A 27,439-nucleotide genomic window follows, 5' to 3' on the forward strand; every position below is an offset into this window, starting at 1 on the left:
AGAATGTTGCGTTTCCAGTAAATGTTCCCCTATGTACTTTTTTTTCCTCCTCTCTTTCCTTGTTCACCAGAGAAACAGTTTCTTGAATTTCAAGTTCGTAAATTCTCATACATGTTTTTATGGTTTTGCTCCATGCTCTGTGCTTGCTCGCCGCACACAGCAGGGGCCGGGGGCCGGCTGGGCTTGCTGGTGTCATTGGAACCCTGATGTGCGTGCCCGTGTGTGAGTGTTGTTACTGACTGCTTTCAGTTTATGGTGTTTTAGGATACACGGCCATCTCCCAGCCCCCTTCAACACCAGCTTCCACTCTTTGATCTCAGCTGGCCCAGGCGAAGGAGGGTTGTCTCTTCAAACATTCCGGTTGAATTTTCTCAAGACTGATTGCATTCAGTGTTTTTAATCTTACACATAGAATTTACCTTTTCCAGATAAAACATCATTACCGCAGCCTTGTCCCCAGGACACCATTAAGCAAAACCCCCTTAAAACCAAACCTTAACAGCTCCTATTCAAAAAGGGTCATTTTGTTCGCTTGTTTATTTTTTGGGTAAAAACAAAGATGAACTGAAGATTGTGTTCCCTTGGATCCTTCTGCACCCACCTCCCGCCACCAACCTGGCTTTTACTCAGCTGTTTCTGAAGGGAGCATCCAATCGGAGACCAAACATTTTTCAGCCTTCCACTTCTGTCTTCTATATTTATAACCTTGGTGGATATCTAATTTCTACTTAGAAAGTCACTGACCACCTGTGTTACAGGAGTCTGGGTCCAGTCAGGAGAGAGAAACCACATGGTACTTTGAGCAGGTAAACTTAGTGTAAGATTTATTAACTGTAACAAGGATTTGGAGTAACATGAGATCAGCTAGTAAGAAGGAAAGAAAGAGGGGCGCCTGAGTGGCTCAGTGGCTTAAAGCCTCTGCCTTCAGCCCAGGTCATGATCCCAGGGTCTTGGGATCGAGCCCCGCATCGGGCTCTCTGCTCGACAGGGAGCCTGCTTCCTTCTCTCTCTCTCTCTCTGCCTGCCCTTCTCCCTACTTGTGATCTCTGTCTGTCGGATAAATGAATAAAATCTTAAAAAAAAAAAAAGGGAAAGAAAGAAGCACATGAAAAGATGCTCAGCACCATTAGCCATAGGGGAAATAGGAAGCAAAACTATAATGAGACACTTACCCCAGCTCTCTCTGATTATCCATTTTATATATATATATATATACACACACACACACATGTGTTTATGTATTATATATAATTTATATATTATATATAATTTATTATGTATTTATAATAATATATATGTATATTGTTTCATTTGCTTGGTTCACACCCACTAGGACAGCTATAATCAAAAAGACAGATAATCACTAGTGTTGGCACAGGTGTGGAGAAATTATAACTCTCATACGTTGCTGATGGAAACATGAAATAGCTCAGCTGTCATTTCCTCAAACAGTTCTGTGTAGAGAGTTACCGTGTGACCCAGGCATATATCACTCCTAGATGTCCCCAAGTCCTCTAGGTGTGTACCCAAGGTACATGCCTGTAGGTATATACCCAAGAGAAATTAAAAATTTATGTCCATATAAAAATTTGTATATTGGTGTTCTGGAAGCATCATTCTTCCAGAAAGTGGAAATAACCCAAACGTCCATCAACTGATAATTGGATAAGTAAAATGTAATTTATGTTCATATGATGGGATGCTATTTGGCACTAAAAAGAAATGCAGTCCTGATCCATGCTACAACGTATGTGAACCTTGAAAACATCAGGCTAGGTGAAAGGATCCTGTCACAAAGGACCACACAGTGTATGATTCCATATATGTGACATGCCTATAAACATTTGCCTATTCTATAGAACAGAAAGTAGATTAATGGTTGCTTAGGACTCAGAGAATGGGAGGTTGGGCAGGGGGTGGCAGCTCAGGGGTGCAGGATATCATTTTGGAGTAATGGGAATGTTCTAAAATTGATTGTGGTAATGTTTGCACAACTGTGTGAAAATACCAAAAGCCATTGAAATGTCTGCTTTGAATGGCCGAATCGTATGGTACGTGAAGGATACCTCCATAAAGCTTTTCTTTTTTTTTTTTTTTTAAAAGATTTTTATTTATTTATTTGACAGAGAGAGATCACAAGCAGGCATAGAGGCAGGCAGAGAGAAAGAGAGGAGGAAGCAGGCTCCCCGCTGAGCAGAGTGCCTGATGTGGGACTCGATCCCAGGACCCTGAGATCATGACCTGAGCCGAAGGCAGCGGCCTAACCCACTGAGCCACCCAGGTGCCCCATAAAGCTTTTCTAAAGGAGTAAAGAGAACCCCAGAGGAATCTAGGCATAGCACATAGAAGGCCTGGGGCTGAGAGAGAGTGCTCAGTGAAGAGCTCCCCAGTCTACCCCACACCTGGCGCAGGCCGAGATACAAACTTTGGGGTGCAGCAGACATGACGATGGCTCACTGGGTCACCGATGAGTTTCTGTGATGCTGCATGGTGGGACTGGCTGGAAACCGGCCTTCTTGGGGGCTGGGGTCTCTTTGCACAGAGGGGTCTCACCAAGGGCACTCTGCTATACACCTGCCCAGGCTGGGCGTTGAGGGCTGCTGTTGGCTGCTGCTCATCGCTTATGGCCGGGCACTGGAAAAGCCAGGTGTGCTGTTGGAGCCTACCCGGTGGAACACACTGGAACCCAGAAACAAAATTCCTTTTTCCTCCAGCATGGGCTCTCCAGCACCTTCTACTGACAGAGCTCGTATCATGCCAACTGGCAAAGAAAAAAATGCACAAATAGGCCCGGGCTCAGATCCGTCTTGACAGAGCAAGCAAACGGGGTGACTATAGAGCGGAGAGGCAGTAAACCTGTAACCCACACAGGAGTCATGGGGATCTCAGGAGCCCCCGAGTTTTTTAATTCCCTTTGGGGGTTCCAAGGTTATCCTTGCCCCTAGGCTGCTGTGATTGGAGAAGCCAGGACACTGTGTCTTTGAGTCAACTCGCCCTCAGCCCAGCTCTTTCTAGTCCATTTTTACATCTTTTTCTGTTCTGTATGCCCGGTTCTCTTTTTCAGATACCAGTTATGCTTACGCTGGATCTCCTATAACTACTGTTGCTGCACGTTTTTGTTTTGTTGTTTGCATTTGTTTTAGTAATCCTCTTACACTTTTGCTTTTTTTTTTTTTTTAAGATTTTATCTATTTGAGTGGGAGAGAGAACGTGCGCTTGTGAGCGTGAGTAGGGGAAGGGAGAGGGAGGATCATGACCTGAGCGGAAGGCAGATGCTTAACCAGCTGAGCCACCCAGCTGCTTTTTCTTGTGTTTTTTTTTTTTTTTTTTTTTTTTTTTTTTAAATCCACCTTCATTTCCTTCCTTCCTTTTTAAAGATTTTGGTTATTTTAAAGTAAACCCTACACCCGACGTGGGGCTCAAACCCACAATCCTGAGATCAAGAGCCAAAGACTCCACCCCCTGAGTCAGCAACAGGTCCCCACCGTCCCCACGGTTGCTTTCATGACTCTTACTGTCTTTTCAGCAGCGACCACTTTGTTGGCTACCGCTGAGGCTTTCATTTCCATGATGGTGTTATTTTTCTTGGTTCACTCTTGCTGAATGCTTATTTTACTTTATTTAGAAAAATGGCGTTGTCTTAGTGTTTTTTCCCTGAGCTCCCCCTTTCATGTCTGCTCTTAGTTAGCTCGCGTTCTACAGAGCCAGTTGGGAGTGGGTGGGATTAGGATAGTCTCTGTTAATGATCTTTATCTGTTCTGTAACCACACTTTTTCTGTCCTGTGGTCTTCATCTACCATGTTTTGCCCCAACCGTCCCCATTCCTTTCTTCCACTGTGTTGTAGCATTTCTCATTGGATTTTCTGTACTAATTTCTTTTCATTGCTATTTTGATTTTAGTCTAGCACTTCTTCAGATGCAAAAAGTTACGTGACTGAAGCCAGATCACTGGGATTTGAACCTTGGCTTTGCCATTTGCCAGCTCTGTGATCTTAAACAAGACAGTTCAACCTCTCTCTGCCTCAGTTTTTTCTGTAGGTAATGGGAATGATAGATAACCTCATAGGATTGGTGAGAAGATTCAGTGAGTTAAATCGTTCAAAACTGTTAGAACCGTGGTTGGTCCACAGTAAGTGCTATATGAATATTAACAATATTGACTTACCCCACTCACTAACTTGCTATTAGAAAATGCACGTTCCTCTGCATAGAATAATTTAACATATTGCATATTAATTAACTACTTAAATCTGGCTAGTCATGCATAACAGCTGAATAGGAGCTGTGCATTCAGCAAAAATGTTTTGTTAAAAAATTGATGAGCTTTGGGGTACCTGGGTGGCTCAGTGGGTTAAAGCCTCTGCCTTCAGCTCAGGTCATGATCCCAGGGTCCTGGGATCGAGCCCGGCTTTCTGCTCAGCGGGAAACCTGCTTCCTTTCCTCTCTCTCTGCCTGCCTCTCTGCCTACTTGTGATCTCTGTCTGTCGAATAAATAAATTAAAATCTTAAAAAAAAATTGATGAGCTTTTCAATAAATTTTTTGGGGAAGCTGGGTAATAAATAGAATGGTATATAATAACTTCTCATTAGTTTACCTCAAAAATACTCACAGGAGTCATGCTTTGTGGTTTTTGCTCTGCATACCTTTGTCATACCCGAGTTTATATCCATTATGGCTGATATTTGAAGGTCAGCAAAATTCCGACATCTTATTTTATTTTTAAAGATTTTTATTTATTTATTTGACAGAGAGAGAGAGAGACAGCGAGAGAGGGAACACAAAGCAGGGGGAGTGGCAGGCTGAGGGAGAAGCAGGCTCCCAGGGTCCTGGGACCATGACCTGAGCTGAAGGCGGATGCTTAACGACTGAGCCACCCAAGCTCCCCAAATACTGATGTTTTAGTCTAAAAATTGTTGCCAGGTATAGTTGAGAAAATAACCATATTGTAGGGTGTTTTAGAAATGACAGGTGTTTGGTGCAGTTTTTTCTCATGAATCCAAATTTTTATATGATTTTTCTTTTTATGGCTAAATAAAAAGAAGCTAGCATAATAAACCTTTGGTCCCTTTCTTTGAGCATCCTGTAACTGACCAAATAGTCAATCAGTGAGCCGGTCGCTCTCGAAGACCTCCCAGGGAGACGGGGTAAACAACGTCGGCTGGTCCCTGCCTGCAGTAGCCCAAATAGAAATGTTAAACGAATTACTGTATATACGCGTAAGATTCTAAGTGCCCTTCGAACTGGATTGAGGATAAACAGCTGCTGTGGGAATTTGTAGCAGGGAGGCCTAACCTGAGGTGTGGGGACAGGTGAGGCTTTTGGATTCCAGGGATTCACCTGGAAGCTGCGGATTCGAGGCTGAGCGGGAATTGGTGCGATGGTGCAGGAGGGTCAGGACAGCGTCAGCCTGACCTTGGGAGAGAGTGAGGGGACCGGGAAACACTGAGAGAGCGGTCGTGTTGTGGACCGGACCCCTCTGGGGGTGGTGGAGGGCCTGGAGAGAGGTGTGGGAAGAGGTGGGAAGAGGTGAGCAGGGGCCAGAGCATGCCCAGCACGCCCGGCCTTACAGGCTCCGTTAAGCGGTTTGGGTCCTTACCCCGAGGATAGCGGGACATTTGCGAAGTTTCAGCCTGGGAGTGAGATAAAGTCACATCGGCTGCTGTGTGGAGAGTGGGAGGCTAACCAGGGAGCTGTAGTAGGAGCCCAGCCTGAAGGTTAGAGAGACTTGAAATGGGACAGTGGCAGTGACGTTGGAGGGATGGATGCATTCCAGAAGGATTTCGGAGGTGCAGGTCACAGGGCTCGGTGACTGAGCGGATGTGGAGGTGAGAGCGGGGAGGGTAGTGTTGAGGATGACTTCCAGGTCTCTGACAGGAGCCCCTGTGAAGGTGTCGCCTTTCACCTGAGAAAGAGGAAGTTTGGGGCATCTGTGCAACATCTAGATGGTACTGTGGAGTGTCCCTACTCTCTAAATAGACGGACATGGGACTCAGAAGCCGTTATCTGGATGGAAGAGCTCAAGTTTGGGCTGGTCAGCATCATGACAGCAAATTAAATCACAGAAGCGGAGCGAAATTGCTTCGGGGATGTCTGCAGAGTGGAAATGTTAGGACAGCCTCACACAGGATCCCAGGCTTCTCCTCATGCAGCATTGCTGTGTGTCCGTACGTGCACACAAATCATGCCTTCAGGATGTTATGTTTTGGAATGTGTACAGCTTAGATCGTGTCTGGAATTAGGACATGTAATTAGAAATACAATAGTTTATTCTTTAAACACACACTTCTCAAGTGTTGCTATGTATGGGCGCTGTGCTAGTAGGCGCAGGTGATTCACAGAGCTAAGTTATAGATCATGCTTTCAGGTGGTATACTCCTCCTTTGCAGAGACAGAGGAGTGGGCATGGTGTTTCATAAATACTGTGATGCAGGTAGGCATGGGACGATACAGGAGCAGACATGGAGTATAGGGCTATGAGTAAGGAAAGCTTCCCAAGGGAGGTAAGACATGAACAGAGAAGGTGTGGAGGAAGGGCCCTTCCACTGTGCTGTCCTGTCTCTCTCAGTCTCAGATGCCACAGAAAGGTCAAGGCATTGGAGCATAATCCCGTCCAGTGGGTTTGACAGTTAAGACGTCAGTGGCAAACGTAGTGACCCTCTAGGGCAGGGTATGAGTTTGATCGTCTTAGTGTCCCCCCGTGCTCTGCATAACTCCTAGCACTTAGTGTTTGCTGCGTCAGCTCTGAACAGAAGAGGGACATCTCCTTCCCCAAGATGAATACACGGGAAGGGAATGAGTCTGGATTGCTGCATTCCCTCGACGGCCCAAACGGGCTTACTGCAGTTTTCTTTACCTGTGTGATTTTTTTATGGCTGTGCAGGGAGGCCAAGTGAGCTCCTACAGCCCGAACAATCGTTTAAGTATTAACCTAGTATTAGTGTTTTTATGTTTTATTCTAGTCCTTTTCTTTACTTCTTTTTTACTTGTCTCTTTTCATTTAATAGTGTATCATAACCGTTTCCCCATGTCATTAAAATGTTTTCATAAATTACATCTTTTTTTTTTTTCATAAATTACATCTTAAGTGGCTGCCACATCTCTCATTTGGACGTTTATTTGAACATTTGAGCATGTGGTTTATTTCTTTTTCTCTTGAAATAATTTGAAGTAATTACAAAAAAGTTACAAAAATACTACAGAGAATTCCCGTAGAGCCTGCGGCTCGTTTATGGCAGAGTCTGTCGATGGCTCTGTCGTCAGGCTCCTCTCCCCTCCTTTGTAATTAAGAAGCATCCGGTGGGCGCATACTTGAAGACTGTACAATACCCCATTTCTCAAAATTCTACCCTTTAACTTGAGCATTCTTCGATGCGTCTTTAGCTGAGTTATAACTGACCTGGTCCCCAAATGGTGACTTTCTGATTACCTTATTCCTTCTGGGTTCATCATTTGGCATTCTGCTCTAAGGGAGCATTCTCTCCTCTCCTCATTTATTAGGCTCTTCTTTCGTGGGTTGTAATCTGTTATTAGTGGTCTGAATTGTTCCAGAGCTGTCCTTTAGGAGCCTCTCCACCGGCTGCTTTTTCCTTCTGACATGGCCTCACCCTCTGAGTCTCTTCTTGCTTCCAGGCACCGCGAAAAAGCCCAGCCTTGGCTTGTTTGTGCCTCCTTTGCCTCGGCCGTGCAATCGGCCATTCTTCCAGGTATTCCCTGGTTCCCATTAGGGGAGAGCTGTATTTAAAAACCAAACTCCAGGTGCCAGATGTGCTCCTTGGAATTGAGGCATGCCTACTGCTAGGTCCTCGTCAGTGACTGCAGCGGGGGAACATACACAGGTATCACACAAAGGCACACACACTGTCTTTTCTCATATTTTTGTCTCTTTATCTACCAAAACCCATCCACTCACACCCATCCCTTCAACTTGAGTACAACTCCCCACATTTATTCTGGTTTTTCCCTTTTCCTATTTGCAACTCCCGTTTCTGTCATTGAGAAGTCCGGCTCCTGTGTGCCTCAGTACATTTACTTACTCGGTCAATTCCAGTATCGCGGGTTCCCACACCCCCAGGACCCTTCATGATGGCCTGATGCCCCACGCCTCTCTTCATTCCATGTAGGCATGCCTGCCTTGATTGGTGCCTAAGGCTTGATGGCTTTTACATTAGATTATTCAGAAAGGAAGACCGGGAGAGAGCGCATGCCTTTTGGCTGTATCACCCTCCATTCTGTGGGTATAAACCTTAGCTTATTCAACCCCTACTGAAGGACTTACTCTCTCATATCACAAATAGTGCTGCAGTGAATAGCCATGTGCACAAGTCATTTTGAATTTTTATCCATATGTCTCTGGGATAGTTTCTTTTTTAAAAAAGAATATTTATTTTAGAGAGAGGGAGAAAGAGAGAGCAAGAGGGAGAGCGAGCAGGGGGAGGGGCAGAGGGGAGGGAGAGAAAGAATCTCAAGCAGACTCTGCATGGAGCACAGAACCCAGTACAGGGCTCCATCCCAGCACCCTGAGATCATGACCTCAGCCAAAGTCACGAGTAGAACGCTCAACCGATGGGGCCACCCTGGTGCCCTTGGGATAGTTTCTTAAAAGTGAGATTGTTGGTTTAAAGGGCAAAAGCACGTGTGATTTTGTTAGCCATGGCCCAGCCCTTCCCACCACCAAGCCAAGTGAGACCCATTCCCCCTACAGCCTCAAGCTTTTGCCTAACAGCGAGTTTGAAAGTTTATCTCTTTCCGAGTCTTGAGTTGTTCTTTTCCTGGTGTTGAAGGTTTTGACTTATTTGAAGCTCTCACTCGGTTCTTTGGATGCTCTCCACTTTTGGAAATTGGTTTCCTCTTTAGGATCCTCTTTGGAAAAGGATCTGGAAGAGCCTTTTCTGTAATGGAAAAGATAGAAGTTCAGCCTTCTCACTGTGCTGCTTGCTGAATGCATGGGTTAAATCTGTGGACTGACCCATGGTGCTATGTCTGCTGGAGCTTTAGGTCTTGGTCAGGACCAGGCAGCTCAGGTTGTCCCATCTGCCTTCAGGACAGGAAGGAGGGGGTGGGGCTGGGACCAGCTGCCTGCCTAGAGGAAAGGCTTTCCAACAGGCTGCTTACAGCTTAAATGTGTTACCCTTGGAAGCACCAGATGGGATACAGGGTCCTTTATGTTGCTGGAACTGCAAGTCTCTTATTTTCTCTTTCAATTTGAAAACTTTCTAATGTTATGTGCATAAATATTAAAATTAAAATTAAAAATAAATACACTAATAAGAAGATTGTGAAGAACACCCCCCCTCCACTTTTCGGAGGTAGCCATTGTCTACAGTTTGGTGCATATTAACTATGGACTGAATATGGAAGCTTAGTTTTCAGTATTCCTGTTGCCCTTGTTTGTGATCAGTATGTGGCCATACGTACATGTTTGTTACTAGTATAGTGTACTAGTATAGACTATACTAGTAGTATACCAGTATAGACTAGACTAGTATATACTAGTATAGACTAGATGTTTTTCCCCTGTCAGGACAGACAGCTGTGCGCCATTCTGTCTGGCTGGTACATCATACTTTATACTTGTTCTCCTGCATTCATTGATCACTGCCCACCTTGTGTCCTCTGTGCTGGTGTCTGACCTTGAAGAACGGCGTCATCTCTGCTTCCTTGCCTTCTGGCTTCCCGTTGGAGTCAGCTGATAAAAGACACTGAGGGATCAGAGGGCGAGTGCTGAGAGAAGTCAGAGCATTTCTTACTCACCTCCACCCCTCGCTGGGGCTCCAGGAGCCACTGTGCCCTCCATAGCACCGCTCCTGATGGCCAGCCTCTCCTTTCCAGGAACATCCTTCTGTCTCTTGCTCTGTTGCCTCAGAGGCAGGAGTAGCTTCCTACACGGAGAGTCCTGGGTGCTTCACCACCCCTGGCTGGTTCCTTTAACTCTAATCACATAGCTATAAAAAAACCCCATGATTCACTTGCTTTGGTTAATTCCTCTGCGGGTGCCATCTGTTTCCTGCCAGTACCCCCACTGATCTGGATGTCACTGCATAGACGTACCATAATTCATCTGTTTGGTTCCCTATTGAGGGACATTTGAATTTTTTCCCAGTATTTTGTTCTTAATGGGTGTTGCTAATGAACATTCAGGTACACATCTTGTAAAGTATTCGTTGGAATGTTGCTGCCGGAAAAAGTCACCGAAATGGAAACGCCCGGTCGAGGGGCATGACTCTTGTAAATTTCAGTAGCTGTTGTCCAGTTGCTCCTGAACGAGTCCACCAGTTTCCCTTTCTACAATGTGTTGTTTGATTTTTTTTTTTTTTTTTAATATTAAAAAATCATAGAGTGTGGGGCACCTGGGTAGCTCAGTTGGTTAAGTGTCTGCTCAGGTCATGATGTCAGGGTCATGAGGTCAAGTTCCACATCAGGCTCTGCGTTAAGTGTGGAATCTGCTTAAGATTCTCTCTCCCCCTCTCCCCCTCTGGCTCATGTGCTCGCTCTCTCTCTCCCTCAAATAAATAAATCCTAAAAAAATTTTAGAGGTAAGGCTTGTGACTTACAACAAATAACTTTAACTTAGAAGGATATAAAGGAAAAGCACTTCCCATGGTTTCATCCTGTTTCCTGGAGTTAACCACATCAGCAGTTAGCTGTGTATCCTGTCGTGATTTTGTTTTTCTTTATGAAATTTATGTGCTTATCATAGAATAAACTCATATATAGATAGATAAGGTAAATTCATTTTTATGTGCGTGTGTGTGCGTATCTCTATCTGTCTCTTCTGAGAGCTCATTTGTAGACTCTGCTCTACTGACCTATTTGTCTTTTCCTGCGCCAGTGCCCATCGATCTTAAGAATTACAGCTTTGAGTTGGTTTTGATATCTGGTGAGGCATATCCTCATCTCATTATTTTTTATTTAAAGAAATTTCTGGGCTCTTCTTGGGCATGAAGTCTTCAGATTAACTTTGGATTTAAGTTAAAACACACACACACACACACAAAAAACCATAGGTTTTGACGAGTCAGACTGGAGTTACAGAGAACTGACATATTTCCAATATTGAAACTTCTCACTTAGGAGCCTGTTACGTGTCTTCATTTATTCAGGTCTCTTGTGTCTGTTCGTAAAAATCTTGCCCGTTTCCTCCTGTTTGTTTTTAGATATTTTATAGATTTTGTTGCCATCAAGAGTGGAGTCCTTCCCGTACATCTCCTCAGTGTTGCTGGCATAGTTTTTAAGAAGCTGTTGATTTTACCTTCTTTTTTAAAAATTTAAATTCAGTTAGCCAACATATATGACATCATTAGCCCAAGACATAGAGTTGAGTCATTCATCAGTTGCATAGAACACCCAGTGCCCATCACATCATGTGCCCTCCTTGATGCCTGTCAGTAACCCCATCCCTCTACTCCCCGCCCCTCCAGCAACCCTCAGTTTGCTTCCTGTAGTTAAGAGTCCCTCATGGTTTGTCGCCCTCTCTGATTTCTTCCCATTTGTTTTCCCACCCTTCCCCTATGTTCCTCTGCACTGTTTCTTATATTCTTCATATGAGTGAAACCAGGTGATAATTGTCTTTCTTCGACTGACTGATTTTGCTCAGCATAATACCTTCCAGGTCCATCCACGTCATTGCAAATGGCAAGGTTTCATTTTTTGATGGCTACATAGTATTTTATTGTATATATGTATCACATCTTCTTTATCCATTCATCTGTTGATGGACATCTGAGCTCTTTCCACAGTTTGGCTCTTGTGGACATTGCTGCTATAAAAATTGGGGTGCAGGTGCACCTTAGGATCATTATATTTGTATCTTTGGGGTACAGTCGCTGGGTCATAGGGTAGCTCTGTTTTTAACCTCTTGAGCCTCCCAGAACCTATGGATTTTTATGGGGCACCTGGTTGGCTTAGCTGGAAGGGCATTTGACTCTTAATCTTGGGGTTGCGAGTTTTAGGCCCATGTGGGGTATAGATTACTTAAATAAATAAACCTTAAAAAAAAAAAAAGAAGCTGTTGATTTTTTGTAATTTAATCTTATAATGACATGTGTATTAGTTCTAAAGTTTTTTTCAGTTGATTCTCTTGGCTTTTCTGGATGGACAGTTAAATCTGCAAATGATAACATTTTATCACTTTATTTATGGTATTTATATGTAATTTCATGTGTTATTTCCTGGCTAAGCTATCTGAGTGAGGTGGGGGTGGGGTGGGGGGTGGTCCTGGGAAGTCTTCCCCGTGAATGTTCCATTTCAGGTGAGCATCAGAGAACGTGCCACAAGTGAAACAGTGGTGTGGCGGAGAATGTCCCAGGCAGGCCTCAAGGGGAGAAACAACAGGGCTATGTTCAGTGAGTTGGAAGAAGAAAGGCACAGGACACAGACAAGGCTGGGAGGTGCAAGAGATGGTCATAGGGACACAGTCAGAAGCTGTTAACAGTCTCTAAGGAGCAATGACTTCATTTTAAAGGGATTGAGAATATAGTGAAAGGTGTGTGAGGCAGAATGGCACCCCAAAGATGTCCACACCCGCATCCCTAGAATCCATAAATATGTTCCGTCATGTGGCTGAAGGGGCTTTGCAGATGCAATTAAGGCTACAGACCTGGGGCGGCTCAGTGGGTCAAAGCCTCTGCCTTCCGCTCAGGTCATGATCTCAGGGTCCTGGGATCAAGCCCCGCGTCAGGCTCTCTGCTCATCGGGGAGCCTGCTTCTCCCCCTCTCTCTCTGCCTGCCTCTCTGCCTGCCTGTGATCTCCATCTGTCAAATAAATAAAAAAAAAAAGACTACAGACCTTAAAATGGGGAGATTATCCTGGATTCTTCAGGTGGGCCCAACCTAAGCACAGGAGCCTGAGAAGCCAAGAGACGTTTCTTGGACTGGAGGCAGAAGAAAGGTGTGGTTACAAAGGCCAGCAGAGAGATTCCGAGTGAGAGGGACCTAACCTGCCGTGGCTGCAGGGGGCCACGTGGAGAACAGGAGACTGTGTGATCAGGAGCAGGGAGCTGGGGACCTTGGCCCTGCAGCTGCAGGGAATTGCCTTCAGCCAGCAGCTGGAAGGCAAATGAGCTTGGAGGTGGCTTCATCCTCTCAACCCTTCAGAATCTGGAGTGGAGCCTGGCCGTATGGCCGGGTCTGTCTGGACCACCCCAGTTTATACCTGTAGTCCCAGTGTAACGATTAACCATACCCCATTTCCATCTCAAAACTTGAAGAAGATGAAGAGCTTTAAGCAACGCCCCCCCCCCAGCTCTATGCTGCCCCCTTGGCTTTGGCTCTTGGGAGACCCCATGCAGAGAACCCTGCTGAGCCCCACCGGAGCTGGACTTCGGATCGCCAGAACTCTGAGCCTCCAAGTCTATGGTTCTCTGTTTCAGCCACAGTGGAACACCGACACAGAGGGGTTTGAGCAGGAGAGCAATGTCTGATTTTGAGTTATTAAAGGATCCATCCTACTTCTGTGTGGAAAGTGGATTTGGAAAGAGTACAGTGTGGAGGCGGGGAGCTTTCCTCTAGGACTGCAGTGGTGGTGTGGACTAGGGTAGTGATGGGGGGCAGGGGCTGTGACTGGGGACTGACTTGGCGGTTTGGGATGGCCAGAATTTGGTCATTGATTAGATGCCGGGGATGAGGGAGAGGAGGGATGCAGGGATGATTGCTGATTTCTGCCTTGGGTGCTGAGTGACTGGTGGCGCTGTTTCTTGAGACCAGGACTAGCAGGTCGGAGGATGCCACGTGGGGAGCTCCATGGTAACTTCAGGTGGCTCTTCATTGTGGCCATTCTCCCGTACGCACTTATTTTAAGGTAGAGTGTATCACCAAGGTGATTGCTTTATCCTTGAATACCTAAATCGGTTTATTTTTTATTTACTTTTTATTTTTTTATTTTTATTTTTTATTTTTTAGGTCATGTAGGAAATCGTAAATCATGTGAAGATGGGACTCTTGGTATTTGTGCGCAATCTGCTGCTAGCCCTCTGCCTTTTTCTGGTACTGGGATTTTTGTATTATTCTGCGTGGAAGCTCCATTTACTCCAGTGGGAGGACTCCAGTAAGTATGGCCGCTCCAGCCCGCCCCCCGGGAGAAGCCCGGCCCAGAGCGCTCCCTGGGCACCCAGGGGCTGGGGCTGCGGGTCTCACAGATTCTTCAGAGACAGACAGTGAGAGGAAGCCACGTCCTCCTGCCTGGTGGGGACTCAGACCTTACCTGCCATTTCCATTGCCGTAGGTTGATGTTTTTCAAAAACTGCATGCCATGGCGTATCCTTTTATGATTGCGGTAAAAACACGCTGTTCTGCCATAAAACCCCAGACCCTACCAGTAAGTCTAGTTTTTTGAAGGCTGTTCTTTTAAATGACTGTGGTGTCTTGCCAACACCCATGTGTCTTCACTACATTTGGGGTGGGGATTGAAGTCAGTCCTCTCCTGCCCTGAAAACGTCACCTCTACCTCTTCCTTTGAATTTTCACTTTTTAATTGAATATTGGCTTTGCTTTATTGCCCCTGAAGAAATTTTGCTTACCTAATTATTTTGCCCTTCCTGGCCCTGAACGTGTACCCGAGTGGAAAAAAACAGCTTTTCCTCCCACCTCCCCGTATCCTAATCCCTTTCTCTGGCTTGTACCTTCGGCGGCTGGGCTACACAGTGTTTCCCACCTAGCCGTCTGCTTAACTCTGACTCGGTTTCGATTCACCCCAGTGCGGCCTGTGGTTTGGTTTTAGGCTCGAGGTTGAAGGGCTCACTTTGGGCCGCATTGACCTTTGCATGTTCTCTTCTTGGAGGTAGCTTGAAGTGTCCCACAGTGGCCATAAGTAGTTTGCCTTTTGGTTCTTTTTGTCTGATGGCCGTCTGAGCCTGGATCTTGATTCCTAGTGAATGTGATTTCTCTAAGATCGTTTTGTTTTTACAAACATCAACTGGATACCAGTGTAGAATTCACTCAAGAGTAGAGCTGGTCTCGGGGTGCCTGGGTGGCTCAGTGGGTTAAGCCTCTGCCTTCAGCTCAGGTCATGATCCCAGTGGGATCGATCTCCACATCAGGCTCTCTGCTCGGCAGGGAGCCTGCTTCCCCCTCCCCTCTGCCTGCCTCTCTGCCTACTTGTGATCTCTGTCAAATAAATAAATAAAATCTTAAAAAAAAAAAAAAAGAGTAGAGTCAGTCTCTAGGTGTGAGGTTAAATCTGTTAGAATGAATTGGAAGAGGCCGCTGGCAACTGGCCTGCTAGTGTATTGAGACCTTAGTATGGGAACCATTCCAATGAAGTAGTTCACTTATTTCTTACCTGGCCCAAACTCCTGAAGCAGTTTCAAGCCAATTTTTTAAAATGTAGTGTTTATCTTTAATTTCTTGATTTATATTTGATGTTTAAGTGGTTCTTACATGCATAGCTTATAATTTTAAATAATTGCTTTGGGTTTCCAAAGTTTATTTAAATTTCTCTCATCCAGCTTATTTTTAAAATCAAGGAGACTACCCAGAATAAAGTGTTTTGTGTTGTAGGGGCCTGTTCAGCCAGAGCAGCCCCACCCCAGTTGAACTGCCATTTTGTTATAAAACTTAAATTGACTTTGCCCACCGCCCCAGGGGAACTTACTTAAAAACAAGTCCCTAAACGAGTGCCAGGTAACAAAGTCCAAGTACAAGGGTGGGTTATGCCAGGTGGAGGTATTCAGTTGGTGGGGGGTGCATACTATTTCCTAGCTACCAAGGAGTATGGGCCCCGCCCTTTGGGAACCTTTTGGCGCCAATCCTAAAGGTGTGATAGGCTGGTTCAAATGTCTACTAGGGTAAATTGTAATTCAGTTGGTCACCTAGCATGACTGTGCAGCTTTCTCTGTGTGTTACAATTTCATTGGCCACCTGTGTATGGCCAGGCCCAACCACGTGGCCCTTGCTCTATTAAAGTTAGTCCGAAAAGCAGGGAGGGGTTGTCCTCTCTGTAAGGGTGGCCTCCACCGGTCAGTTTGACGATGGTTTGATTCCTGATGCTTGGCGCGAAATAAAGCTTTGCTTGACTTTTGCTTTGTATCAGTCTCGTTCCTTTAATCATGGACCCATTATTGGGGTACCCAATTTTGGGGGGGCCCAACAGTGTCAGGGCTGTACAAAATTCTGTGGTGAAAGGCACTGTGTATATCCATAATGGATGGATTCAGCTGTATCTGTAAAATAGATGGGAACAGATTCAAGGAATGGAGGTCTCCTTTTCTCTTGAGAACTACTGACCTGTAGACAACATACCTAAGAATTAGATAATATTTTCCCAGAGAAGTTGAGAAGGACATTAACTTTATGGAAAGACTATTGGTTTTAGGCTAGACAACTTAGAAATCTAAGTTAAGGGGCGCCTGGGTGGCTCAGTGGGTTAAGCCGCTGCCTTCGGCTCAGGTCATGATCTCGGGGTCCTGGGATCGAGTCCCGCATCGGGCTCTCTCTGCTCGGCAGGGAGCCTGCTTCCTCCTCTCTCTCTCTCTGCCTCTCTGCCCACTTGTGATTTCTCTCTGTCAAATAAATAAATAAAATCTTTGAAAAAAAAAAAAAAAGAAATCTAAGTTAATTTACTTCTTGGGGCTCAGTCGGTTAAGCATCTGCCTTCCAGTAGGGTCATGACCTTCAGGTCCTGGGATCGAGTCCCACATCAGGCTCCCTACTCAGCTGTGAGCCTGCCTGTTCCTCTCCCTTTCCCTCTGCTTTTCCCCCCTACTCTGCTCTTTCTCCCCTCTCAAGTAAATAACTAAACTTTTAAAAAATTTGCTTCTCTAAACACGTGGAGATGCTGTTATCTCTGTTTTCCAGCTGAGTAAACAGAAGTATTGAATTGATTTACCTAAGTTGTACAGCTAATTATTAGAGCTGGAATTGAATCCTGATTTATCTTTATTTAAAAAAAAATTTTTTTTTTTTTAAGATTATTTATGTATTTGAGAGAGAGAGAGAGAGCAAACATGCCCAAGCAGGGAGCAGAGGCAGAGGGAGAAGCAGGCCTCCTGCTGAGCAGGGAGCCTGACATGGGGCTGGATCCCAGAACTCTGGGCCGAAGGCGGGCTCTTAACTGACTGAGCCCTCTAGCTGCCCCCAGTCTTTTAAAAAATTTTTAAGGGATTTTATTTATTTATTTTAGAGAGAGAGTGTGTGTACAGGAGCAAGTGGGGAGAGACCGAAGGAGAGGGAGACAGAATCTTGAGCAGAGCTCAAGAGCAGGGCACAGAACCCTCCACGGGGCTCGATCTCACAACCTTGAGATTATGACCTGAGCCAGATCAAGAGTCTGTCAAGAGTTGGACGCTTAACTGAGTGAGCCACCCAGGCCTCCCCTGATCTGTCTTTAAAAAACCTATATCCATTGTATTATTGAAAAGTACAGTAAGTACAAAGACTAAGGATAGGATTGAATTCTGTATTCTGATTGGTAAGAAGAGAGGAGAGGGATTCTGAAGAAAGGGTAGAGAACATCAGGAGGGTGGTGGAAAAAGAAAAAGGAGGGAGTAAGGGGAAGGGAAAGAAAGAAAGTGCCCCAGAAGTCGGTTGTGTGAGGCAGGAGATGAGGTGGTGCTGTCTGTCACAGGCTTGCTCTGTTAGTTTAAGAATAGCTTTGTGCTTTCCTGTGAGTGAATTATCAGCTGACTAACCACTATTTGCATATTTTGTTATTCCGATTTCCAAGCCTTTCAGATACTTGGCTTTGAATAGGTTGTTTTAGGCAGACTTACTGGAGCATATTGTTTTCTGGGAGGGCAGGGTACTGTGACTAAGTGTGATGGCTAACCAAGGCCCAGAAGGGGCAAAGTCCGCTGGAGGGAGGAGCTCCCGAAGGAGATGACTGTGGGGGAGGGAGGGTTAGGCTGTGGTTGATACCGGTGCTGCCGCTAATGATGAGAACAGTGGCTTAGTGATGAGAGTCTCGGGTCTGTGTCCTTCCTGTCATGAGAACGTCACATTCCCAGTTCCAGTCGATCCTCCTAGTGTAGATCGGTCATTGCTCTCCTGTCTTACAGACGTAGACGCTCAGGCTTCAGAGAGGTTCAGTGAGAGTGTGTGTCTTCCATGTGTGGGCATTTACAAGTTTGAAATATAAATGTCTTTAGCATTATGTTTCCTGCATTTTTATACTTTTTGTGACTTACCAAGATGATGTACTGGAATTCCTTCATAACGCGGTGGTAGAGGGGGGGTTCTAGAGATTTCTGTTATTAAATTACTAACTTAATAAGTAGTATATTCTTATTACGGGCCATATGCTGCTCTGCGTAAACGGGGTGTAAGATGCATAGGCCTTTATGCTCGTGGCCTGTAACACGAGAAAGAACTCAAACAGCTCTCACATGTTGCATTCTGAAAGAGACGTCTGTATGAAATGCCCTTTTGGAGCATAGAATCCCTTCCAGATGGAAAATATCATGATTTCATTAATCCCAAGACATACTGTGGCAGGATGCAAACTGCTTTGTTTTGAGCTGCTTAGAGCTGTGCGTGGTCAAGTCTTGGTCAGATCGCTAGGACTTGGGTCAGATGCTTAACCTGAAAGACTTTAAGTGTAAGATTGGTCTAGTTACCAACTTGTTTTTAAATCTATTTTTTTATTAAATTTTATTTTATTTATGGAGCCCAGTGCCGGGCCCGACCTCAAGACCCTGGGATTGAGATCAGGAGAGAAACACTCAACTGACTGAGCCACCCAGGCACCCCCCCCCCCCCAAGTGTTTTTAAAAGTTCAGTAGCTTGGGGTGCTTGGGTGGTTCAGTTGGTAGAGAGCACGTGATTCTTCATCGCAGGGTCATGAGTTCAAGCCCCGTGTCGGGCATGGAGCCTACTTCAGACAAACAGACGAAACAACACTGAGATACCACCAGATATCTATGAGAATGGTTAAAATTCAGAACACTGATAACACCAACTGCTGGTGAGGATGTGGAGCAGCGGGTCTCCCATTCATTGCTGATGGGAGTGCAGAATGGTACAGTGATTTTGGAAAACAGTTTGGCGGTTTCTTAACTCTGTGATCTGGTCACATTCTGTGGTATTTACCCAAAGGAGTTGAAAGCTTATGTTCACACAGAAACCCTGCCTACAGATGTTTATAGCAGCTTTATTCCTAACTGCCAAAACTTGGAAGCAACCAAGATGTCCTTCAGTAGTTGAATGAACTGTGGTAGATCCAGACAGTGGAGTATTGTCAAGCGCTAAAAAGAAATAAACTATCAAGTTATGAAAAGACACGCAAGAGCCTTAAATGCATGTTTCTTTCTTTTTAAAGATTGTATTTATTTCCTTGAGAGAGCAAGACGGAGATAGAGATCAAGAGCACAGTGGGGAGGAGAAGGAGAAGTAGGCTCTGCGCGGAGCAGGGAGCCCGATGCAGGGCTCGATCCCTGGACCCTGGGACCATGACCTGAGCCAAGGCAAACGTTCAACCAACTGAGCCACCCTTGCGCCCCCTGAAATGCATATTTCTAAGTGAAAGAAGCCAATCTGAAAATGCTGTATACTGCGTGATTCCAGCCTTATGACATTTCTGGAAAAGGCAAAACTAGGGAGATGATTAAAGGATTAGTGGTTGCCAAGGTTGGAAGTGAGGGAAGTGACATGCACACAGGGCGTAGAGCATTTTTAGGGTGGCACATCTTGATGGTATCATAATATGAATATGTTTTTGTACTTTTGTTCAAACACAGAGACTATGTAACACGAAGCATAAATCCTTACATCAACTGTGGCCTTTCAGTGTAGGTTCATGGCTTTTGAGAGTACACCACTCTGATGAGGGATATTGATGATGGGGGAGGATATTCATGTATGGGGGCTGGAGATACATGGGGCATCTCTGTACTCGCCCCTCAATTTGCTGTGAACCTAGTTCTGCTCTAATGAGAAAAAAGTACTGTAGAATTATCATACATATGGGTGTGCATGTATACACACACACATATAGTATGATAGAAATATATATGTACATGTATTTAACTTAATGGACAAATCAACACAGTCTTGGGAGGAATGGGTGTACTTCAGTTTCATCATCTCCAAAATGGAGACAAAATACTGACATTTCTCTTGGCTCTGATGCTTTATTCAGGTCAGGCCTTGGAGAGTTGTATCAGTAGACCTGATACTTACGGTCTGTTTCATGGACACTTTACATACTTTATTATTTTTATCTATTCATATTTCATAAATTAAAGTGGATATTTTATAGGAGCAGGATTAATTTCTTATGAGACCTTTAAAAATTCATACTACCACGTTTATCAGTATAGCAGCTCCCTCTGTGTTCTTGCCTTTATTTACAAAAAGATCATAACTGAGAGATTATAAAATATGCATTATTGATCTGATTACTGTGGAGAATGCCATCTGGTGAGTAAGTTGGAGTTCGGATCTGATATTGGGAGAAGAGTAGATTAAGTTTAGCTTATAGACATAGGAAATTATATTAACTCTCAGTTTTCCATCTTAAAAATGAAAGGGAGGCTGACATTTTTAGCCTGTAGCTTAGGGTGACCCTATGCTGCTTGTAATAATGGCAACTGGTATTAGGCCAGCCCTTTCTCCATAGTTGTCCCACAGGACAGAATAAGTGAAGCAACTCTTGTCAAGCAGTAGGCAGTAGAAAATTTCAGTCTCTAAGAAAAGGAAAACTCGTGAGGTGAGCTCCACAGTTCTCTTGGGGGCAGGGAGGAGGCAGTTTCCCAGCCCTGTTCAGAGAGCTGGGATCGAAACAGACTGCAGTGCTCAGAGCATAGGGCAGCTAAAGTGCTTAGAGTCCTTGACATGGGTCGTCACTGAACAGGGGCAGGGTCCTGAAAGGCTGGGGTCGAGGGCAGTTCCCATGAGTCTGTAGCTGAGGACTGGGCTGGATGTGAACAGGGCAAAGCCACTGAATTTAACCACATCCGCAGGATGGGAGTAGAGGTCAAGCAGTGTTGTGGGTAACCGAAGTGTCAGGGACTTTGAAGTGCCAGCCTGGCCAGGGTGGAGAAGGCTTGTGAGGCCTGAAGCCCAGGCCTTCAGAATAAAGATCCCACTCTAGAGTAAGATCTACTCAAGACTCACCCTAACAAGACAAAAACCAAACCCTACCAATGCAGGGTCCCACCAAGTTAGAGAAGTCGAAAATGCCCTGGATTTCCTCAGATCCACGCTAAACATTGCATAGAATCATGCCTACACAGATTCAAGGTCAGGCAGTATACAAATCGATGCTCTTCAGTGTTTGAATGTTTCCACGTGTCCATCCCACTGTTCAGTGTTCAGTAAAAAGTTACTAGACAAACAGACACACAGGAAATTGTGATCCATAGTCAAGAGAAAAAAAAAAAGGTCAGTAGATGAGATAACTCAAATATTGTACTTAGGAAAGTAGCTATTACAAATAATTTAAAGAATTACAGAAAAAGACAGTGAACAGTAAGTAGTCCCAGCAGAGAAATCAAAACTATTTTAAAGAAAAAAAAATTGTAGTACTGAAAAGTACAGGAAGAGAAAATGAAGTTTTCACTTAACAGTAGTTGGAATAGGATGCCTGGGTGGCTCAGTGGGTTAAGCCGCTGCCTTCGGCTCAGGTCATGATCCCAGTATCCTGGGATTGAGTCCCACATCGGGTTCCTTGCTTGGCAGGGAGCCTGCTTCTTCCTCTGCCTCTGTCTGCCATTCTGTCCGCCTGTGCTCGCTCTCTCTCCCTCTCTCTCTGACAAATAAATAAATAAAATATTAAAAAAAAAAAAACAGTAGTTGGAATATAACAGAGGTCAGCACACTTGAAAAGAGTGCAATAGAAATGATCCAGTCTGAAACACAGAAAGAAAAAACTATGGAAGACAAATGAACAATGAACAGCCTCAGGGACCTATAGCACAATATGAAATTGTCTAGTATGTGTGCGTATGGGACAGAAAAAAATTTGAAGACATAATGGCTGAAAACTTTCTAAGTTTGGTGAAAAACACTGGATTATAGATGTAAGAAGTTCAGCAAACTTTAAGGATAAATATTGGGAAAATCTAGGTGTATCATAATCAAACATCTGAAATCTAAAGTGAATATCTTGAAAATGGAGAAAAAGAAACATTCTGATGGGGGTAAGAAATCCCACTTGACCCATGCAATGAGGGATCTTTAAAGAAAACAAAACAAAATAAATAAATAAAACCAAATAAAATAAAAACAAAGCAAAATAAAAACACCACACACCTGTTGTCTCAGAATTCTTTATTGGTTAAAAATATCTTTCAAAAATGTGGATGAGGGGCGCCTGGATGGCTCAGCTGGTTGGCTCAGGTCATGATCCCAGGGTCCTGGAATGGAGCCCCACATCCCTCGCTCGCTGTGTCTCTCTATCAAATAGATAGACAGAATCTTTTTTTTTTTTTTTTAAAGATTTTATTTATTTATTTGACACAGAGAGAGAGATCACAAGTAGGCAGAGGCAGGCAGAGAGAGAGAAAGGGAAGCAGGCTCCCTGCTGAGCAGAGAGCCTGATGCAGGGCTCCATCCAAGGACCCTGAGACCATGGCCTGAGCCGAAGGCAGAGACTTAACCCATTGAGCCACCCAGGCGTCCCTATAGGTAGAATCTTTAAAGAAAAGAAAAAAAAGAGGATGAAATGAAGACCTTTTTTCAAACAAAGAAAAGTTAAGAGAATTTGCTGCTAGCAGAATGGCATTACCAAAAAAAAAAAAAAAAGAAAAATACTAACAGATATCCTTTGGGACACCAGGACGTGAGACCAGGTGAAAACTTGAATCTATAGGAAAAAATGAAGATCACGGAAAATGGTAAAAATAATGGGTAATATAAAAGACTCTTTTTCATTTTTTCTTATAATTTGCTTAAAAGACAATTGCTTAAAGCAAAAGTAATAGCCAGATGGAATGAGGTTTAGAGTATGTGTAGAAGTAAGATGTGATAAAACTTACCCAAGGAATGGGCAGAGGGATCAAAATACGGGGAAAAAACAACAGGAACAACCCCTGTCCCCCGCCAAATATGTATCTGAGAAGCCAAAGAAGAAATAAAAAGCACTAGAAAAATATCCAGTTAACCCCAAAGAGAGTGAGAAAACAGCAATAGAAAGAGCCCAAAACGGGAAGAGTGAAATGGAAGACAAATAGTAATAAGACAGCTGACTTGTTCCGGGCTGTATCGGCGATTGCGTTTACACATGAATGGATTAAAGCTCCCACTAGAGGCAGATATGGTCAGAGTAGTTAACAAAGCATGATGTATGTCCCGACAGGAGAGACCTAGATTTTAAATTTAAAAACGGGTTCAAAGTCGGGGCCTCTGGCTGGCGCAGTTGGTTGAGCATCCGACTCTTGGTTTCAGCTCGGGTTGTGATCTTGGGGTGGTGGGAATGGACCCGGCATTGCTGGGCGCCGAGTTGGCTTGGGTTTTTCTCTCCCTCTCCACCACTCCAACCCCATGCTCATAAATAAATAAATCTTAAAAAAATAAAACAGGTTCAGATTTAAAGGATAGAAAATATATAAACAGTAAGCATAGGAAAGCTGGCCTAGCTATATTAATTTCAGCACGTACCTTAAGAAAGAACATTGTAAGAGATTGCAGAGGGTCATTACATAATGATAAAAGGAGCAATTTACTAGGAAGACATACATAAAAATGGATGTACCTAATCAGAGAGCATCAAACTTCATTAAGCAAAAACTGTTAAGACTAAAAGGGAGAAAGGAACAAATCCACCATCATGTTCAAATATATTAATATCCTTCTCTCAGTAATTAATAAAACGAGTCAAAAGTCTCTAAGGATATAGAAGATCTAAGCAACTCAAAGCACTACCTTTACCTAATTGACATTTATAGAACACTTTACCCAGTAATAGCAGAGTACACATTCATTCCAGGTGTGTACAGAATGCTCATTGAGATTTTTGTGCCTTCGAGGACATCGTAGGCGAAGTTAATGTGCAGATAATATGCTGGGAGACAATTCCAATATTTATTAACTATACTGGAATTAAAAAAAAAAAAACTTGTTAGGGTTTATATTTAGAATACACAAGGAATTCCTGCAAATCAAGAACAAGGCAGCATTCCCGGTAGAAAATGGGCAAAGAGGGATTCCTGAGTGGCTCAGTTGGTTAAGTCACCAACTCTTGATTTTAGTTCAGGTTGTGATTTGGGGCTGTGAGGTTGAGCTCCCCGTCCAGCTCCGTGCTTAGCGTGGAGTCTTGTCCCTTTCCCTCTGCTCCTCCCCCTGCTCTCTCTCACTCTCTTTCCTGCTTTCATAAATAAATAAATAAATAAAATCTTTGAAAAAAGGAAAATGGGCAAAGAATTAGAACAAAGAATTTACAGAATAAAAAGCCCGTAGGCTAAGCGTAGGAATAGATATTCAAACTCTGGGCTATAACAAATATTAAAAATGAAAAGAAGATACTACTTTACTTCTTAGACTGACCAAAAAAAATGCTGGATAATGGCCAGTGTTGGCAGGAATGTTAGAATATAGTAACCAGTGGGGCTCCTGCTTGGCTCAGTCATTGGGTGGCTGCCTTTGGCTCAGGTCATGATCCCAGGGTCCTGAGATTGAACCTCGCATTGGGTTCCCTGCTTGGCAGGAAGCCTGCCTCTCCCTCTCCCACTTCACCTGCTCGTGTTCTCTCTCTTGCTGTCTCTCTGGCCAAAAAAATTTAAAAATTAAAAAAAAAATTTAAAAATAATCTAAAAAAAAAAAAAGAATATAATAGCCAGTATTCTTTGCTGGGGGGAAGGTAGAGTAGCAAAGACATTCTGGAACATGGTCTTGTAATAACTAATCAACTGAAGTATACACACATCTTTTAGCTGGTAAGTCCGCTCCTTTATATATATATTCCATGGCACTTATCAGATACATGCATTGTCTGTGTGCCCAGGAAGCCCAGTGTGCTTCCATCCTAGGGGTAGGGGTGAGAAAGGCAAAAAGTAGGGTATTTATATCCTATGTTTATATCATGAATCCATGTTTATATCATGAAACAATGTGCCACTGTTAGAAGTAACAGATCATATATACTTGAAACAACATGGATGGAACTTTAAAAACATAGTTTAAGTAAAAAAGGAAACAATAACAATGCCACTTTTTATAAATTAAGAAAGCAGGGCGCCTGGGTGGCTCAGTGGGTTAAGCCGCTGCCTTCGGCTCAGGTCATGATCTCAGGGTCCTGGGATCGAGTCCCGCATCGGGCTCTCTGCTCAGCAGAGAGTCTGCTGCCTCCTCTCTCTCTCTCTGCCTGCCTCTCTGCCTACTTGTGATCTCTCTTTCTCTGTCAAATAAATAAATAAATAAATCTAAAAAATACAGAGATTTCTCAGGATACAAAAAACATGAGCCATAAAATTAAAATTTGATTAATTAATCTTAAAAATGAAAAATGTTTGCCTAAAATGTTTTGCCACCACTAAGAAAATGAAAAGGCAAGCCACAGAATGGGAAGGAGCATTTAATACTTGTACATATAATATTCAGATTTAACATATTCAGTACATGATATGTTTATACCTAAAATATATTAAAAGTTCTTATAAGGTAATAAGGTGAACAGCTTAATCAAAACGGGTAAAAGATTTGAAGAGACACTACACAAAAGAAGATGATAGAATGGCCAATAAACACTTGAAGACATTCCCAAATTGTTACTCAGCATAGAAATACAAATTAAAACCACAGTGAGATAACATTAGATACCAATAGAATGACTCAGGTTTTAAAAAAAGATGGCAAAGTGTTAGCGAGATTATGAAGTACAGTGGTATCTCGTTCTGCTGTTGTGAATGTGAAATGGTGCTACCACTTCGGAAACCAGTTTGGCAGTCTCTTAAAAAGTTACCCATACGCCTGCCAAAAGGACAGTCGTTGCACTCTTCAGTATTTACCTAAGAAAATTAAAAGACGTGAGCACATAAAGACCTGTACAAGAATGCTCAAAGCAGGTTTATTCCCAGGAGCTCCAAAATGGAAACCAACCTAAATGTCTCTCAAGTGGTGAATGGATAAACAAAATGTGCTATATTCACACAGTGAAGTACAATTTAGCAATGAAAAGGAAAAAAACTTGATCCATGCAACATCATGGATGAATGTCAGACTCATTACTCTGAGCAGAAGAAATCAGAGAAGACTACATGTTATATGGTTCCATTTATATAAAATACAAAGTAGGGCCATCTGGGTGGCTCAGTGGGTTAAAGCCTCTGCCTCCGGCTCAGGTCATGATCCCAGGGTCCTGGGATCGAGCCCCGCATAGGGCTCTCTGCTCAGCAGGGAGCCTGCTTCCTCCTCTCTCTCTGCCTGCCTCTCTGCCTGCTTGTGATCTCTCTCTGTCAAATAAATAAATAAAATCTTTAAAAAAAAAATCTCTATAAAATACAAAGTAATTATTAGTAATTAAAAGCCGATTGTTGGTTACCTTGGGTGAAATGTGAAGGGGAGGGTTGGATTGTACAAGGGACGGGAATTTTTTGAGATTGATGTGTCTTGATCTGTGTCTTGATTTATTTTTTTATTTTTAAATTTTTTAAAAGATTTTATTTATTTATTTGACAGAGAGAGATCAATACACAGAGAGGCAGGCAGAGAGAGAGAGAGGAGAAAGCAGGCTCCCTGCTGAGCAGAGAGCCCGATGCGGGACTCGATCCCAGGACCCTGAGATCATGACCTGAGCCGAAGGCAGCGGCTCAACCCACTGAGCCACCCAAGCGCCCTGTGTCTTGATTTATGACAGTGGTTTTGTGAGTGTATACAGTTGTCAGTACTCTTCACAGTTGTATACGTTCAATTGAAACAGTTTATATAAGTTATTCCTGTTAAGAAGAGTTGTAAGTTGATAGGAAAAAGTAAATGCTTATCAAACATACACATAGTAAACAAACATAAGCAAATATATGTATTAACAATAGAGTAGTTGCCTCTCTAGGAGGAAGGAAATAGGGAAAAAAGGGAAATAAAATTTGACTTGATTTGTATTATTTTCCATAGTGTTCCTTGCAATTCCCTCAGTGTGGCTGGGTAATTGTTTCTATATGCCTATATATTCTGTGACAGTTAGGAGGACAGGCTCTCTGAGTGAGGGAAAGGAGACCCTCTAGGGAGCAGAACAGCCAGTATATACACTAAAACCCACAAACATTGCTGTGTGAGAATTGAAAGAATACTGAAATAAAGACCACTTGTTCATGGCTCAGGAGGCACGATGCTAAGATCCTGAATCTCCCCAGTTTGTTTTAAGCTTCAACACATTTCCAATAAAAATTCCAGAAGATTTGGTGGGCTATTTTTAAATTTATTTTTTGGTAGAAATTGCTAGCGCACTGTAAGGTTTATATGGAAACTCAGAATTTAAAATAGTCAAAACAGTTTTTATAAAAAATAGCAGGGACGCCCAGCTGGCTCAGTCAGTGGACCATGCGACTCTTGATCTCAGGGCTATGAGTTGAATCCCCA

The 27,439-nt window shown here is 43.6% G+C and overlaps 1 protein-coding gene and 1 long non-coding RNA gene across 3 annotated transcripts in view; one reads left to right on the forward strand and one right to left on the reverse strand.

Moving 5' to 3' along the window:
- The window catches only part of ST3GAL3 (ST3 beta-galactoside alpha-2,3-sialyltransferase 3), a 191,546-nt gene that overhangs the window by 8,609 nt on the left and 155,498 nt on the right, over window positions 1–27,439 (forward strand). For both annotated transcript variants that reach the window (XM_082687201.1, XM_082687202.1), the window contains exon 2: window positions 13,898–14,042. In XM_082687201.1, the coding sequence (XP_082543327.1) occupies window positions 13,928–14,042 (115 nt within the window). In that variant the 5' untranslated portion in view covers window positions 13,898–13,927. The remainder of the gene's footprint in view (window positions 1–13,897; window positions 14,043–27,439) is intronic.
- LOC309841799 lies at window positions 8,360–9,930 on the reverse strand. Its single transcript, XR_014299315.1, has 2 exons — window positions 9,752–9,930; window positions 8,360–8,889 (listed from the first exon to the last, which is right to left on the reverse strand). It is a non-coding gene; the product is annotated as an uncharacterized lncRNA (long non-coding RNA).

The sequence above is a fragment of the Mustela nivalis genome (genome assembly GCF_964662115.1).
Source record: "Mustela nivalis genome assembly, chromosome: 10".
NCBI lineage: Eukaryota > Metazoa > Chordata > Mammalia > Carnivora > Mustelidae > Mustela > Mustela nivalis.